At 33.8% G+C, this 18,560-nt stretch overlaps 1 protein-coding gene across 1 annotated transcript; it reads right to left on the bottom strand.

Annotated features, from left to right (window-relative positions):
• Positions 1-314: 314 nt before the first annotated feature.
• LOC124540944 lies at positions 315-18,357 on the bottom strand. The gene is made up of 13 exons (XM_047118717.1): positions 18,230-18,357; positions 17,305-17,410; positions 14,825-14,910; positions 13,780-13,925; positions 11,854-11,986; positions 9,930-10,056; positions 8,508-8,575; positions 6,654-6,774; positions 6,230-6,345; positions 4,533-4,724; positions 3,070-3,215; positions 1,124-1,253; positions 315-379 (listed from the first exon to the last, which is right to left on the bottom strand). Exons 1-13 carry the CDS (start codon positions 18,297-18,299, stop codon positions 315-317), a joined length of 1,506 nt encoding a protein of 501 aa, XP_046974673.1. The 5' UTR covers positions 18,300-18,357.
• Between the last annotated feature and the right edge of the window lie 203 nt (positions 18,358-18,560).

Raw genomic sequence — 18,560 nt, forward strand, 5'->3', positions numbered from 1 at the left:
ATTAATTGAATGTTTCTGAATGCAATTTTGTATGAGTCTAGTTAATAAAAATTACCTATCATTCAATAGTTTCATTATATTATGTAAGAATATGTTTAAAATATTGTGTTTATATGCTTAAGATGTTAGTTAACCATAGATAATAATTAAGTTTTTGTTAATTCTTTGTTAAATAAAACATAATTCCGTAAAAATTTTTTTATTTAAAATAATAAAAAAAAAACATTCTAGAAAATATAATTGATAAAAAAGGTTATATATCAATACAGCATTAAAATAATTTTTTATCTGTAAATTGTTTTAAAATATTAATGTTATTGAGGTTCCGAGCTATCACTTATACTTTCACTTGATTGATGTAGTTTTGATGAAGATTTCTCTGAAATGAAATATTTTAAGGTTATGAAATACAAAATACAATATTTTTAATATTATGTTAATATAAACTGGCTTAAAGCCAGTCTGTGCTGGCATGCTAGTATTGTATTATAAATTACCAGATTTCTTATTACAAAAACACATGACAGGTTTGATTCAATTGGATAAGTTATATTTGTATATATACCTATATAGAAAATTAGCTACGAAATATGCACAATACTGAAAACATTTATATATTTTTTATAATTTCAAAATGACAAATAGGCAAAGGTGTCTCACACATCAGCCAATTATTATAGGGATTGTATAATAAAAAAATAACTACAAAAATTATGCCTCTAGATTTGCGGTTGTAAGAAAATTCGAATAATGTCACACACCAATAAAAATTCGTAGGGGATTCGTGAATCGCGACCTGTATCAAACACACCATAAATAAATAAATATTGGACAACATCACATAGATTACTCTGATCTCAATGTAAGCTAAAGCACTTGTGTTATGGAAAATCAGAAGTAACGACGGTACCACAAACACACAGACCCAAGACAACAGAAAACTAATGAAATTTTTCTACATTGACTCGGCTGGGAATCGAACTAGGGCACTCGGAATGGCGTATCCATGAAAACTGGTGTACACACCACTCGACCACAGAGGTCGTCGTATAAAAATCTATTCATCATATATATTTGAAAGATATATATTAATTAAATTAATTTAGATTATTTGTAAACCCACCTATCATACATACTGAATACTGCGGTGTGTCACAAGGCAATCCGTATACCAAACCATTCAAGTGATCTTGTCTATCAAGATTCAAACAGGAACTATCCATGGTAAAATCTCCATCCAGCCAGGGCGGCATCTAATGACAAAAAATACAGACGAATTGATTACCTGCTTCTTTTTGAAGTCGGTTGAAAATGTTCTGTAGCTTAAAAATAGAACCTTAGTTGAATTAACAAATGGTGTAGATAGATTTGTGCTAAAATAATACGTTCAAATTTAAATCTAAAGGGTTATATCGTCTCACACGAAAAAATAAATTTTAATATAAATTCTCAAATTCGGTAATAAATAAAAAAGTAAATTTTCAAATATATAAAATGTGAAAAAAACGTAAGAAAAATTAAATATGTTCAAACAAAAAAACTGTAATTTCTTTTTTAATTTCAGTTCTTCCAGTTACCGTAATAACGTAATATTTTGCAAACCAATCTTAAAATATGACGATATAACTATAATCGCGTTTGTGTATAATTGCATGCTACGACAATTAATTTTCTGTTTTTATTTTTATTCTAACTTCTTATAAAATTGACAGAATTTTTAGTACAATATTTTAAGTTTTTTTTGTCCACACCTAGAGCACAGATGTGAATAATCAAACTCAAACTCAAACTCAAATATCTTTATTCAATATAGAAGCATTACACCTTCTTATTGATGGTCAATTGAAACACTACCACCGGTTCGGAAAGAAAATACCCTGACCTGAGAAGAACCGGCGAAAGAAACTCAGCGGGTTTTTTTTTTTTTTGTTTGTCTTATGTATTATATAAATAAACAATTTAATATGAGATGAAATAGCCAGGAGGCGATCGTATCATTCCCAAGGTGTGCTATCGATCATAAACTCATTAATTGTATAATAACCTTTTGCACACAAGCGTTCCTTAATAATTTTTTTTAATTTGGCAACAGAGGCATTTTGATCGCTTTCTGGGATCCTGTTGTAAAACCGTATACATTGCCCCACAAAGGAGTTACTGACTCTACGCAGTCGAGTAACAGGAGTAACAAGTTTGTGTTTGTTCCTTGTACCAATGTTATGAGTATCACATTTTCTCATGAAATCATTAATATTTTTTCGTACATACATTAGAGAATATATATTGAGAAGCAACAGTCAATATCTTGATTTCTTTAAATTTATTCCTTAACGATTCTTTAGCTCCTAGGTTGTAGATTGCGCGAATAGCCCTCTTCTGTAGCACAAATATGGTATGGATAGCGGCTGCATTGCCCCACAGCACAATACCGTATGACATTATACTATGAAAGTAGCTGAAATATACTAAGCGAGCCGTATCAACATCGGTACATAATCTAATTTTTTTGACCGCGAATGCCGCAGAACTCAGTCTACTCGCCAATCCGTCAATATGGGGCCCCATTGCAACTTGGCATCAACAGTAAGGCCAAGAAACTCAGCAGAATCAATTGGATCCATCGATTTACCATTGATGAGTACATCGGCTTTTACATTTTGTACATTTGGCGTACTAAATTTCACAATTTTAGTTTTATTATTATTTAGTTTAAGATTATTTACGCTAAACCAATGTACTATATCAGCTATAGCATTGTTTACGTCGTCGTACTGTACCTGTTTTCTATTAATTTTAAAAACTAATGAGGTGTCATCAGCAAACAATACTATATCATGTTTGTTCCCAACAAGAAAGGGCAAGTCATTTATATATGTGAGAAACAGAAAAGGTCCAAGAATTGATCCCTGAGGGACCCCCATACCAACTGAGACCCCAGGAGACCTTTTTCCTTTAACGTCAACCCTCTGAATTCTATTGTTAAGATAGGAAGTCAGAAGGTCGAGCGATAATGATGCACTCTTGCCTTCATCAATTATAAAAAAAAGATGTACATTTGATCCAACTCACATACAATCCTATCGAAGATTCACCAAAAGTTTTAGGGTCCAGTATCCTTTTGTTATTATTGGGATTATACCACGAATATGCGATCGCATCACTAGCGACATCTTTTGTCATATTCAGGCGACCGGATATCCAAATATGTTCCACAGCTAAAATAAAGAAAGATGAATAGATTTAATTTAGTTTGGGTGATAGTTAGGTTTTTTTTAAACAATATTGATCGCTTCCAACATCATATGTGTTTTTTTTTTATTTGTATGTAGACAAGGTGGTCACCACCACCCATAGACATTGCCACCGTAAGAAATTTTAGTCGTTTCTTATATCGCCAATGCCCTAACCTTGGGAGCTAAGGTGTTAAGTCTCTTGTGCCTGTAGTTACACTGGGTCACTCAACCTTCAAACTGAAACAAATATTCAAAGTGGTGCTTGACTTTACTACCCTTAGACCAAATTTAGTTTACCACAAAGTAAACAGTGACATGGTCTCAAGTTTTAGACTTAGATAAAACAAGGATTTATGCTACGTGCTCTTAACCTTAAAAAAGACTTTAATAAATAAAAAAAAAAAAAGTCTATACTAAAAGGAATGATGCGTGTATCATTTGAAAGTCACACATTCAAACATACGTTTTGAAAGTCCGTTAAAAAGCAAAAACCGTTTTAAGTTTATGATTTATAATTCACTACAAAAACTTCTGTCTCCGTTTCAATGAAATATTGCTACATGCATGTTTTTCTTGCGTAATAATATGTACGAGTAAGGAAAACTGTATAAACTCAACTAGGTTATACAGTTTTCCATAACCAATGCGAACGATTATTTGAAAAATTAAATATATTTTTCAATACTTATTATTCTTGTCACCCATTTCATCATCACCATAAAAGTAAAGTAACAGCCTGTAAATTTCCCACTGCTAGGCTAAGCCCTCCTTTTCCATTAAAGAGAGGGTTTGGAAAATATTCCACCACGCTGTTCCAATTCGGGTTGGTGGAATGCACATGAGGCGGAATTTCGATGAAATTAGACACATGCTGGTTTCCTCACGATGTTTTCCTTACCGTCGAGCACGAGATGAATAATCGTAAACACATATTATGTATAGTGGTGCTTGCCTGGGTTTGAACCAGGAATCATCGGTTAAGATGCACGCGGTCTAACCACTGGGCCATCTCAGCTCACATAAACATACATTAAATTATTAATTATCTGTATACGAACTCACAAGCTACCAAATGGATTACTGTAGGTTTTTAAGTATGGCATACAGTCTTTGTGTGGTGTAATTTGGCTGAGATACTACGGCGATTATTGACATTAGAAACAGTTTATATAAATCCTTGCCCTACGCGGATCCAAAAGCTAGTTATTAATATAAACAAGATTATTTAGTGAATAAGAAAATTTCAAATTGGTGTTTCTATTCAACGCTAGATGGCGTTAAACAGATTTTTGTACTTACGTTCATCCTTATTTTCTCCCATCGCTAGCAACAATTGGATCATAATATCGTTACTATCAATGCTTGCGAGAGATCCATTCATCTTCTGACAATTTTCAAAAGCATGTTGCCAATAAAATAGTTGTCTTACTAGAATGTAGTAATAATTGTCGTCACTAGGTGTCGCTAGGGTTGCTTTTAATGTTGCTAAACCTGGAAGGTACGAAAAAGGTTTTAATAATGTACTACTATATTATTAAAGAAAAAGAGGGAGATCGTTCGCGGCAGTATTCACAATATTTCTTTAACGATAAAATATGTTATAATTTTAACTACCAAAGATGTCACACCACTAAAGTTAATGATATAATAAAATTGAACCTATATTTTCTTAATTTCTTGATTTTAAATGTAAAAGTAACACATAATTATAACATTATTTTTAATTTTTTGTTATTAATTTAGTAAGCTTGTACAAGCACTTTTGAATCGTCATTTAACAACTATATTATGTAAAGCTACCGGTTCGGAATGTAGATTCTACCGAGAAGAACTGGCAAGAAACTCAGTAGTTGTATATATGGTTGTAATATATCAGCACGCTTTTTATCGTGTGTAATCTTGTATTGAATAAAATGCTTTCTTTACCAATATAGTTTTAACAAATGATTTGAATTTATGAAAATGTCTGGAGAATTTTAATATAGAATAAAGTAAAGTAACAGCCTGTAAATTTCCCACTGCTGGGCTAAGGCCTCCTCTCCAGTTAAGGGGAGAGTTTAGAACATATTCCACCACGCTGTTCCAATGCGGGTTGGTGGAATGCACATGTGGCAGAATTTCAAAGAAAATTAGATGCATGTAGGTTTCTTCAAGATGTTTTCCTTCACCGGCGAGCACGAGATGAATTATAAAGACAAATTAAGCACATATACAGGGTTATTGGTAACTCGACGTATATCCGTTAGAAGGTGATAAGGGTGACTATTTGCAATAATTAAAACCCCCATATGCATAGTCCAAAAGTGAACCATTTTTGAGTTATCACGTTCGTTTAGCTTTTTTCAAAATTTATCAAAAAAGAAACTTCAAAAATGTATTTAAAAAAAGTATCAATTAAAATCTATTTTTTTCTTTTGTTTTATAAAAACGATTAAGCACTGGATAGTTGTCAAAATTTAAACAATAATTATCGGTCCAAATTTAAAAATGCGAGACGGCATGGCACTGGGCCATCTCAGCTAAGAAAGAGTACCCGATTTAGTCCAGGAATTTTAGCACCAAAAATCGGTCCGCTCTGCATAAAATCCTTCTACGTGATTTTTCGATTGGATTATGTCGGAGGGTGCCCCCCAAGTATAAAAGCGAGTTTCTGTCGCCCGAAACCGCGAGCGTTAGCCGCCATCTTGGAAAACGTTTTTTTTGCTTATATCTCGGAAACGGTAAGTTTTACGTTAAAACCGAAGAAATCTTTTTTGTAGAGAACAAAATTTCCCACCTTTATACCATTATACCATTCCCCCTATTGATGGTATTTTCCGATATAACGCTCGCAGTTTCGGACGACAGAAACTCGGTTTTATACTTGGGGGGCACCCTCCGACATAATCCAATCGAAAAATCACGTAGAAGGATTTTATGCAGAGCAGATATCTAAAAATCTTGGACTAATTAGAAAAATAAAGTAATTAGGAATGACAAAGGAATAAAATCGTTACCTTCGTAACATATAAACTGCGTTTTTCTTTCGCAGCGCGCCTCTAAAAACACCGGAGTCCGCGTCTCATGTCTATCCACTTGAAGGCAACCGCTTTGTTTTATTGATGATCTGTCTCTATGAAATACAATAAAAAACTAACGAATGAGTGAAGGGAACGACTGAATCTACAGTGAACGAACGAATATTTTGGATATGACCATTTTGTAATAGTTATTATTTTTTGTATACAGATCGGCTAGGATTAATAAATCTATCGGAATATCTATTTATTTGGATTGACTAAATGAAAAAGGAACATTTTAAAACACATCTTGCAATTTATTTAATAAAAAAAATGTGCGCCACGTCTTACAAGAAAACGACTCGAAGACCAGCGAAGACTTAAAAACAAGAGAATATAGTAAAATAATAATATCAAAAACCTCAATGGCGGCCAAGGTTGGGCGTCGCTGAAAAGTCCAGGATTGAATATGCTCAAACCAGTATCCGTCCACGTCCAATGTCCCAACGAACCTTTGGCTCCAATCCAGGCACTTTCGATGCCTAGTAAAATAAATATACATTTAACAACATAGTATAGTATGACACAACTTAGATGTAGCATCGGCGAATTCAATAAAACCGATTACTGGCGATTTACACAACCAATAGAAACAGCTCCCTATCGCGCCATTCGACGCTATTCGTCGCTATAGATTCTCACGTCAGTTCAACCCGAGAAAGCGAGTGCATGTAAATCGACGCGTCAAATTGACGAATATATTACGTCATATATTACAAGTTATTACGTTTGTGCAAAGATCATATTCGCATGAGAAATAAATATTGATAATTTGGGATAGCGTATTCAATTCGGATGTGATCGGTTTTACAAATTTTGCCGATGCGACATCTAAGTTGTGTCGTACTAAGTATATGTAAATTGACGTGTCAAATTGACGAATATATATCATATGATATTACAAGTTACTACGTTCGTGTAAAGATCATATTCACATAAGAAATAAATGTTGATAATTTGGGAGAGCGTACTTAATTCGGATGTGATCGGTTTTACGAATTTTGCCGATTTTACATCTAAGTTGTGTCGTAATATACAAATAAAAAAGTACTAAGCAATAATACATATAACTTACTCTAGATGCAGAGCATTTCGAAGATTTTTCTAAACAACGATCTTTTACCGAAACGGATATTGATGTAACTTTCAATAATAAATAGAGTAATTCAAGAGGAATCTTTATATGTATAATACATGCATACTACAGTGGAAGAATGCCAAGAATTTCAACTTTTCTTTTATGTTCATCGTTCAATCTAAAAGTTTTATATACAACCTTGTTGTACCCGCATAAAGCCGAGAGAGTAGCTAGGGTATAGCTGGGTTCAAAGTGACAAAACTCTTTAAAGTTCTTGTTTACAATATTTCATTATAATTCTTCCAAAACATATTCCAGAATCAATATATTCTTTATTCCGACGACCTCCGTGGAAGAGTGGTGTGTACACCGGTTTTCGTGGGTACGCCACTCTGAGGACCCGGGTTCGATTCCTGGCCGAGTCGATGTAGAAAATTCATTAATTTTCTATGTTGTTTTTGGTCTGGGTGTTTGTGGTACCGTCGTTACTTCTGATTTCCATAACACAAGTGCGTTAGCTACTTACGTTGGGATCAGAGTAATGTATGTGATGTTGTCCCACATTTATTTATTATTATTATTATCATATTTATTCAATTAGTTTTTTTTATGTTTAGCAACCAGCGCATTTTGAGCCCCGTTATCAATAAACAGTTATTGACTGTATTCAGCCGATTTGTTCCTAATAAAAGAATTGATATTTTTCCCTATATATTTATGTAACATTACAGAATAACAACTACAGCCTGTAAATTCCCACTGCTGGGCTTAAGGTCTCCTCTCCCTTTGAGGAGAAAGTTTGGAAAATATTCCACCACGCTATTCCAATGCGGATTGGTGGAATACACATGTGGCACAATTTCTATGAAATTTGTCACATGCAGGTTTCCTCACGATGTTTTCCTTCACCGCTGAGCATGAGATGAATTATAAAGACAAATTAAGCACATGAATCAGCGGTGCTTGCCTGGGTTTGAACCCGCAATCATCGGTTAAGATGCACGCGTTCTAACCACTGGGCCATCTCGGCTCTATTAATATATATTAAGAAGCAACAATCAATATATTGATTTCTTGATATCATAGAGATTCTTCGTAATGTTAGTCAAATACACGTAGTATATATTTTTGACTTACTTGGCCTCGATTTCAGCATCGTTAGACCCAATTTCTTCAAGCACTTCATCGTTGAGATGTTGGCCAACCTGTATAATAAAAAATATAACATTGATTCGACATTGAGCATCATTTCTACCCACAGCTTTGTCCACACATGGGATGCAAAAACAACGAATGTAATATTTCAGATTCAGACTACCCAGGGCCGTATTTAGGGGAGGGCAACCGGGGCAACTGCCCTGGGGCCTCCACATTAGTGGGGGCCAACGTTTTCAGCAAGTTAACAAATACCGAGATATAGTCAAATTATAGTAATGTTATTATTTAATATTTTAAAAGTTACCGATACAAGTAAATCATTCATAGCTTACTGATTCAAATGAAAATGTAATTAAATCATGATAATATAATTATTACGTTGTTCACGCTTCTGTTTGTCTAGGGCCCCCACTGCTTTGTGGCCCGGGGGCCTCCAGACCTTTAAATCCGGCTCCGAGACTACCCTATGTCATTCAGATTCATTCAGCTGTTCAGAATAATTGATTGATTCCATTACAAAGTAGTATGTCTGCAAGTAAGTTGCATGTACCTAATTTATTCCACTGCCAAATATCAAAACTTAGTATTACTGTGTTAATAGGGGCAAAATTGTATTAAGTTTTTAAACATTACTGTATAACTTGCTGTACTTAGTCGGTCTTTACAATTACCTAAAACTTATCGAAGGTAACACTAAAATCGTGGAGCCAGAATAGGTGTCTACGAAATGGGTTAATGGATATCTGGTGATGTAAAAATTTGCAGCATCCATATCTTCATCACCCATAACTTTTTTTTATGTGATAGGTGGCAAACCAGTAGGAGGCTCATCTGATGGAAAGTGTTTATCACCGAACATGAACATCTGCAATATCTTTTGCACGTGTGTTGCCAGACTTTAAGGAAGCTCAAGCTTTAAGCTTAAATAGAAAGGTAAATCCTTATAGTTCCGTAATAGGATAGTACTTAAACCTTTAAAAAAATCTGCTTTTGGTATGGCTATTCCATTTAAATTAATGCAAATATAAGCGCGTTCTCTGATCTCCGACGACCTCCATGGTCGAGTGGTGTGTACACCGGTTTTCATGGGTACGCCACTCTGAGGTCCCGGGTTCGATTCCCGGCCGAGCCGATGTAGATTACCATTAGTTTTCTATGTTGTCTTGGTTCTGGGTGTTTGTGGTACCGTCGTTACTTCTGAATTCCATAACACAAGTGCTTCAGCTACTTACATTGGAATCAGAGTAATAGGTACATTACTCTGATTCCAATGTAAGTATGTGTAATGTGATGTTGTCTCATATTTATTATTTATATCCAGTATTTAATTTCATACATTTCGAGGGCCACTTTTTTACACTAAGATACATCTCCCTACCATATTTAAAATGGTCTACTCACGACATTTTCTTCATGACGCAGTACGCTGCCGCTTGGTGCCAATCCATCCGACCGTCAAACAGATGGTACAGGCCAGTACGACATCTTACAGTCTTCAGATTCACGACTTTCACTTCGATCCGAGCGTCTATATGCAACAAGAACATGATATTAAACTGCACAAAATATTTATATAATAAATCATAGAAAATATAACATCTTCGTACTTGAAACTTTTCTGGTTCCTTATAGGATGTAGATAGATATCGATTGATTTTACGCTATTCTTCCCTAAACGGGGATTCGAAGTTGTGTTTGTAGCTATTCATCAGCCTTATTGCTATTAATAAAAAAGAAAATGCATTTAGAAGATAACTGTTCGAAATTTGAAATTAGCGCCCTGTACATACTTTAGTAGCTTATTCGTCAGCCTTATTGTTTGTTAAAAAAAGACAATGCATTTAGAATAAGGTAACTGTTCGAAATTTGAAATTGGTGCCCTATACAATTATACATGTTTTGATAGCTATTCATCAACTTTATTGTTTTAATAAAAAAGAAAATCCATTTAGAATAAGATAATTGTTCGAAATTTGAAATTGGCGTCCTGTTCATATTTTGGTAGCTTATTCATCAGCCTTTTTGTTTTTAATAAAAATAAAAGCATTTAGAATAAGATAACTGTTCGAAATTTGAAATTGGGGTGCTATACATGTTTTGATAGCTATTCATCAGCCTTATTGTTATTAATAAAAAAGAAAATGCATTTAGAAGATAACTGTTCCAAATTTGAAATTGGCGCGCTGTACATACTTTAGTAGCTTATTCATCAGCCTTATTGTTATTAATAAAAAAGAAAATGCATTTAGAAGATAGCTGTTCCAAATTTGAAATTGGCGCGCTGTACATATTTTGATAGCTATTCGTCAGCTTTATTGTTGTCAATAAAAAAGAAAACGCATTTAGAAGATAACTGCTCGAAATTTGAAATCGGCGCGCTATACATATTTTGATAGCTATTCGTCAGCTTTATTGTTTTTAATAAAAAAGAAAATGCATTTAGAAGAAGATAGTTGTTCGAAATTTGAAAATTCTTGTATGTTTTCGTTTCTTCAATAATGAGTAAGGTCGAATTACATTCTGCATACAGCCAAGTTAATTAGTTTTAAAGTTTTCTCCCACATAAGACCTCTACGATATAGTTTTAATTAATAATATTTTAAAATTGTTTACCTTTAGAGCGTACAGTTTATATTTTAATTTTGAACTAAATTTATTCAGCTTCTTGCAAGCTATCTAGGTGGGTATCACCAGTTCATCAGATTTTTGGTTAGAGAGTTAGTGAGCCAGTGTAACTGTTATGTACAGGGAGGCATAACATCTTCCCAAGGTTGTTGGCGCAATGCCAGTGTAAAAATCCATACTCAGTGGCGGATTTACAAATCTGCCTCTAGTAGGCTAGTAGGCTATTCAATTTTTGCCGCCCTTACTTTTTTTTTGCAACATTTATGATGTGTGTTCTATCGTCCTCATTACGTCGGTTTTTTCCCGTTATTGGTATGATTATAAACTAGGTGATATTTCTGTCAGTTACTAGATTATTTTTCCAACCCGCTGTGTAGTGACAAGTATACTCAATGCATATGTATGTATACGCGGTACATATACCAAAATAACAATGTTTACAATTTTTGTCTGTCAGTTTGTTACGGCTAATCTCTGGAACGGCTGGACCGATTTTGACGGAACTTTCACTAGCAGATAACTGATATAATAGGGAGTAACTTAGGCTACAATAATATATTTTTTTGTTAAATTCAAACGCGTACAAGGTCGCGGGCACAGCTAGTATATAATATTTATGTCCTCAAAGTAATACACATAAACGGACGATTCGATTGACAGTCAGCCTGCCTGATGAAATAAGATTGCGATAATACTTTACCCCTTTCACAGGCGAATGGTCTCTCCAAATGGCAAGGCAGGTCTAGGAACACGGGCTTGTCATGATGTACCCTCTCCACTGCGACGCAATCCGCCCCTCCTTCCGGTACTGGGACGTGGGTTCGATTTAACCACTGAAATAACAAAAAAATAACCAAAATCAAAATAAACTTTATTCAAGTGGGCTTTTTTACAAGCACTTTTGAATAGTCAATTAACAATTAAGTGAAGCTACCACCGGTTCGGAAAGTAGATTCTACCAAGAAGTACTGGCAAGAAAGTCAGTAGTTAGAGTTACTCTTTTTCAACATTTAAAAAAATACAGTCATGTTAGTTAATACAATTATTTAAATTAATAACCATTTAGAAAAAAAGGACATGTCAGGCTTTATGCCTAATAGGTGACAAAAAATCCCTTAAAAGAGATCTATGTTACCGCCAATCTATATTATTTTTGGTGTCGAAACGCTTGGCCCTTGGAGTAGTGGTGCAAAAAGCTTCACCAAAAGTATAACACCTCGCCTCATTGCCTCCACTGGTGACAGGAGGGCTGGTTCGTTCGCCCAGAGGATCGGAATTGCGATTCAACGGGGAAATACCGCTAGCAATCTTGCCACCATACCACGCGGTCAAGATTTATACAGTAATTAGTTTTAGTTCATACTTGTATATATGCTTAACATTTAATGTTATTAATTCTTATGTTAATCTATATTATCTATATTAATATTATAAATGTGAAAGTAACTCTGTCTGTCTGTCTGCTCATTCACGACCAAACCGCTGAACCGGATTTGGTGAAATTTGGTATGAAGCAAACTTGAACTCTAAAAAAGGACAAAGGCTACTTTTTGCCTTACACATGACAACCAATACCCTAAACCCTAGTACTACGGTGTATATATGTGGAAATAGTTTATACATTTTTAACAATATTATGTATTTGATAATGACTGGCCACTTGTAATGTCAGAAACGTCTGTCAGTTATTGTATTCTGTCTGTCACTAAGATTGATATCATTACGTCGAGAGAAATAATAAAGTTAATATTAATCAATAAACCGTGTTGTGCAATAAATCAAGCTATATCCCACATATATATACCTACTAGCTGTTATAGCTACCTACTCAGCTATGAAAAGACGGATAAAAATTGTTCAAAAAGTTAATGAGTATCTACGGCCTAACGCGAAATGGCTTTGATTGGTCAGTTTCATAAAGACACGTCCAGATGATTTGTTCCAGTTGGTTAAAAATGCAAAGTCATTATCGTCATCAACAACCTTGTAATTTTTTACATATAATTACATATAATATAGTTGCATTAAAAACTATACTTGAAGACCTGGAATATATGTAGAATATTGTTCACCACAATGATATAACGTTCGAAACGATATTCGACGAAAATAATATTAGGAACTTTTGAGAAAATTGCTTTTCCATCGTTCATACGCTCGTGTTGCCTGCGATAATAGAATGCGCGCTTTTGAGACGAAATATTTAACGTATTTACTTTGAATTTTTAACCAACTACAACGAACAAAAGGACGATAATACTTCTATATTGTAAGGATAAATTAGCCCTTCTGGAAAGATTCTAAATGATAATAATTTATTCAGCTGTTAACACGTTCAATGGCCGAGCCGAGATGACCCAGTGGTTTAAAAGCTTCCATCTTAACCGATGGTTGCGGGTTCAAACCCAGGCAAGCACCGCTGATTCATGTGCTTAATTGACATTGCCTGCATGTGACAAATTTCATAGAAATTCTGCCACATGTGTATTCCACCAACCCGCATTGGAACAACATGGTGGAATATGTTCCGAAACTTCTCCTCAAAGGGAGAAGAGGCCTTAGCCCAGCAGTGGGAAATTAACAGGCTGTTGTTATTGTTGGAAACTTTTCAGCGAATTATACTTACCATTGGATAGTGTTTTGGGATTTCGTCATTTTCATTCGGGAGTACATCACTAGCCGTCCTCCTCAACTCAACTCCATGACTCCAGCGATAACCTTCAGGGTCTTCAGCTGAGTCACGTCTCGCCCCAACCCATATGGATTCTATTGCTGAAATTTCACAATATTCTTGGCAAACGTTTTTATAGTGTGTAGTTTATCAAGTATTTAAGAAAATGCCATATTATTTCTGGTATATTTTATGAATAGTATGGTATTAACCGGTATGCCATTCAATCATTTCATTATTGAAGAATTAAATTAGTTGAATTAATAAATGTTAATATAAAAAATCATCATGATTTATAAATTCAATGAGAAAATAAATTGGTAACATAATTCGCCCATAAAAAAACTCGAGTTATTTCATCAGCCATGTTATTTTTCCTGTAATTAATGTCACATAGCGCAAAGTATACGTCCGAAAAAATCCTATTCGATTAAAAATTATGAGGTTCTGGTGTAACAAACATTATAAAAAACACCATTTCGAGTAAGTAGTCAACCGTACCCATAGATATTTTGATGTCAGAAATATTATCCATTACTAATATGAATGGCAACCCTGGAAGTATGAAGAAGAATAAGTATGTTGCGTTCCTCGTGCCTGTGAATAAATTGGCTCATTCAAATTGGAACCCTCATCTAAAAATTGCTGTTTAACGGGAGCATATGTGGTACCAATAGGGTTTTCCGCACTTACCATAACTGTATGGTTAAAGGTAACCCTTTAATAATTGTTCTTAAATGTATTGAACAATATTTGAAATATTTTTATTTGATCTCGATTTTACTGCCAGCCAGTAGATAAAAATACCTGCAGATATATCATTTTTTTCCATAAGTCAAATATTAGTTTCTTTATCCACTAGTTTCCTTGGAATTTAGGCATAGTTCATAACTAATTTCATCTCATTTGGTTTAGTAGTTTGACACGTAAAGAGCAACAGACAAACAGAGTTACTTTCGCATTTATAATAAGTATAGATGTTATAAAAAATTTAACTTACAAAACTGTAGTTCAGATAACGCCTCAGCCATAAATTCAGCCTTTTCTCTCGTATCTAACACCGCTAGCGTCCCGTTATGGTGACCACTGAAAATGACAAACATTTAAATAAGGAATTAAAAGACTTTTTTTTAATTCCTTAACAAGTTGCGCCCGAAGAACATTGCTTTGTCAGCCAGAATGAGTGAATCTAGTTTCCAGTGCAGAGCCGGCATTCAAAACAATACATGCGTTAAATAATTACATAATCGTATAAAATGTAAAAATACGAACAAACAAAGAACGATTTGATTATTACGTACTAGGAACTTTTTATTCGAAGTAAAAATTCTAAATGTCCTCAATGTTTATTTATCAACCGACTTCACGAAGGAGGAGGTTATCAATTCGTCTGTATTTCATTTATGTATGTCACCGGCACCAAATATAACAATAACTATAACTACGTTGTGTAATCGTAAATCGACTTTTAAGTTAGTTTAATATTTTTCATTTCATTTTACTTAGGAGGAGTTTAAAAATATTTTGAATACGCAATCGTTTTTATTACCTTTTTTTGAAGTAGCTTTTTCTTTTTGTTAATTTTTTTTTGTTTTAATTTTAGAATCCACAAAGATTTTCCAAAACAAATCCCCATTCGTGTGAGAGTTACTACAGATACACATATGATGATGTCGCTGTTTTTTTTTAATCTGCATGTGCACAGGGCAAGAAGTTATCATTCACCGCACCAACGAACTCAATACAAAATGGCGGCTTATGCTGACGGTTAAATAAAAATTTTGGACGGCCGGATGATTGTCAGCTTGTACGTAATTAATTTGTAAAATGACGAATTTAAGGGATTGAATCGGGAATTTATATAATACAAAAAAAAAACACAAAATAATTTAACATTGTTTTTTTTTTTAAATCCGGTGTTGTTCATGCCTATTACATAAGATTTTCATATTTCTTGCGATTTGCTAAGAACTCAGCTATATTGTGCACTACTAACAGTTCTTAATTTAATATAATAAAATTTTATATAATATTACATTTAACTACTTATTGCCACGTTAATTTACTTTTAAAATTCTGACAACAGTTTCATCGACATTCAAAACGCTAATTTTACGCAAATCCACAATCACAGATTAATCGAGCTGTCGATCAATAGTATCGCCTCAATTTGCTGTTTATTTGTTGATGTAAAAACAAATATACAATAAAACTTAGGAAATTGAATAAAATAGAATAAGATATTAATATTTTATATGATATATGAGACAACATCACATACATAACTCTGATCCCAATGTAAGTAGCTAAAGCACTTGTGTTATGGAAAATCAGAAGTAACTACGTTACTACAAACACCCAGACCCAAGACAACGTAGAAAACTAATGATAATCTACATCGACTCAGCCGGGAATCGAACCCAGGACCACACCACTCTTCCACGGAGGTCGTCGAATGATGTTGATGTTGTTTATTTGGTTTTTCTCCTGCTATGTTTGGTATAGAGTATTATGTATATACATGTATAATGTATACATAAATAATGAAGCGTGAAGATTCCTGTATGCCGATTAAACATAAAGCTTGTTAGAAGTGCGGTCGAAAATACCCCATAAAGATAGGATTGATGCTGCGACTTTCAAAGCGGCCGGGGACCCGTATGCCGCTGAGCTATTTAGGGTTAAGATGCAAATATATTACATGGGTACATGGTACCCTATTCATTCACACTTGACTATAATAACAAAGTCAAAAATGTTTAATTCAAAATAGAAGTGATTACACATTCTTATTGATAGTCAAAAAATCTACCACCGGTTCGGAATTGAACACCTCTGACCTGAGAAAGAAACTCAGCGGGATCAATTTTTTTTTGTTTTTCCGTATCATGTTACATATACATATTTTTAATAATAATACAAATATATTATTTTATTCATTGAAATAAAACTAGTTATAACGGATTTGAATCGCGTATATTAATTATTTTTGGCATCCCGACGTTTCGAGCACTTTACAGCGTTCGTGGGTAGACCCGATTCAAATCCGTTATAACTAGTTTTATTTCAATGTGTAATAATCGCGAAAATTTAAGACAACATTATATTATTTTATTGTTATTTGAAACAGCCTGGAGGCGATCATCTCATTCCCAAGGCATGCAGTCAACTAGTAGTACAGTATAGTATCGTAATAGTCTATAAATTTCCTACTGCTGGGCTAAGGCTTCTATTGAGGATTCACATGTGGCAGAATTTGATGAAATTAGACACATGCAGGTTTCCTCGCGATGTTTTCCTCCACAAGTATAAACACAAATTAAGCACATGAGTATTTTTACGTGGTGCATGTCTGGGTTTTGAACCATCATCATGGGTTAAGGTGTACCCAATCCATCCGCTAGACCATTTCGACTCAAACCTTATATATATCGTTTTTTTTTTGTATTATGTCTAACTTCTTACATAATATATACTCACCGACATAGTATTTTCGCATTTTCCCAGGTAACCGGTAAATTTTGTATTAAATATTCCTTATCGTTGAAAACGTATGTTTCCCATCTATCTGATGCTGCGTTCGGAACTGAAAGAACACATGTATGATGTAAGAAATCACTGGCCGTTAAAATCCCACGGCTGGGCAAAAGGACGTGGTCAAAGGCGGTCTATAATACAAGATCAAAATGCATTATTCAAGTAAGCTCATAAAAGCACTTTTGGACAGTGTTAAACCAAAGTAAAACTGGTTCGGAAAGTAGATCCAGAACTGGTAAGAAACTCAGTAGTTACTATTTCAAATATTGTAATTACAGAGTATGTCGAAAAATAAAGTCCACACTATTTATAATTAAGATAATCTTGTATTGAGTAATATGTCTTATTTATCAGTAATCTTTTACTGTGTGGAATTTATTTATTTTTTTAACTTATATAGCCGCATATTTTATTCGTTCTATAAAATTAATTCTTTGTTAAATTGAAACAATTTAATAAATTATAATTAAGAACCCTCTTCATTTTTCTACACATTAAAATTGAGACCATATACATAAACACAAACACACAATAATCGGCTTATGTATCACTACATATTATAAAACAAAGACTCTGACCGCGTCTGTCTGTCTCTATGTTCGCGATTAAATCCAAAACTCCTGAACGGATTTTCATGCGGTTTTCGCTTACAGATAGAGAGATTCATAAGGTAGGTTTAGGTATATAATTTTTTATAGTTTTTAAGTAAACAAGTTTAAATAGAACGACAATTGTTAAACATTTCGAAAAAAACAAAAAAAATGTAAGATAAAAATATTAAAAAAAACAACAAAAAAAGTTTAAATATAAAAAAGTTTTGTCTAGCTGCTAGTTACTATATAAGATTAAATAAAAAAATATATAATACCTCTGTACTGCTCATTGTAACTGGCCTTACAAACAGCCGCATATATTAAGAATAATATCTTCTTAATCATATTCTCCCTGATAACTTCACTGCACTGAGAATCGATCGTAACTAATTATGGATTCTAACTGAAACCGGATGCTGTTAATTACGTAACCTATATGTATTACTGAAAGGTTAAATATTGACATAACAGTTCCACTTTATGTTATTATAAAATTATTATAACATATATTTCAATAAAATATTTCTCACGATCCGGATTGCATGAGTTATATAGAGTTGATTTTGTTTTAATTAAATTATACTTTACTAATAGTCGCCCTCGGCT

This window comes from Vanessa cardui, chromosome 27 (assembly GCF_905220365.1).
Source record: "Vanessa cardui chromosome 27, ilVanCard2.1, whole genome shotgun sequence".
Classification (NCBI taxonomy): Eukaryota; Metazoa; Arthropoda; class Insecta; order Lepidoptera; family Nymphalidae; genus Vanessa; species Vanessa cardui.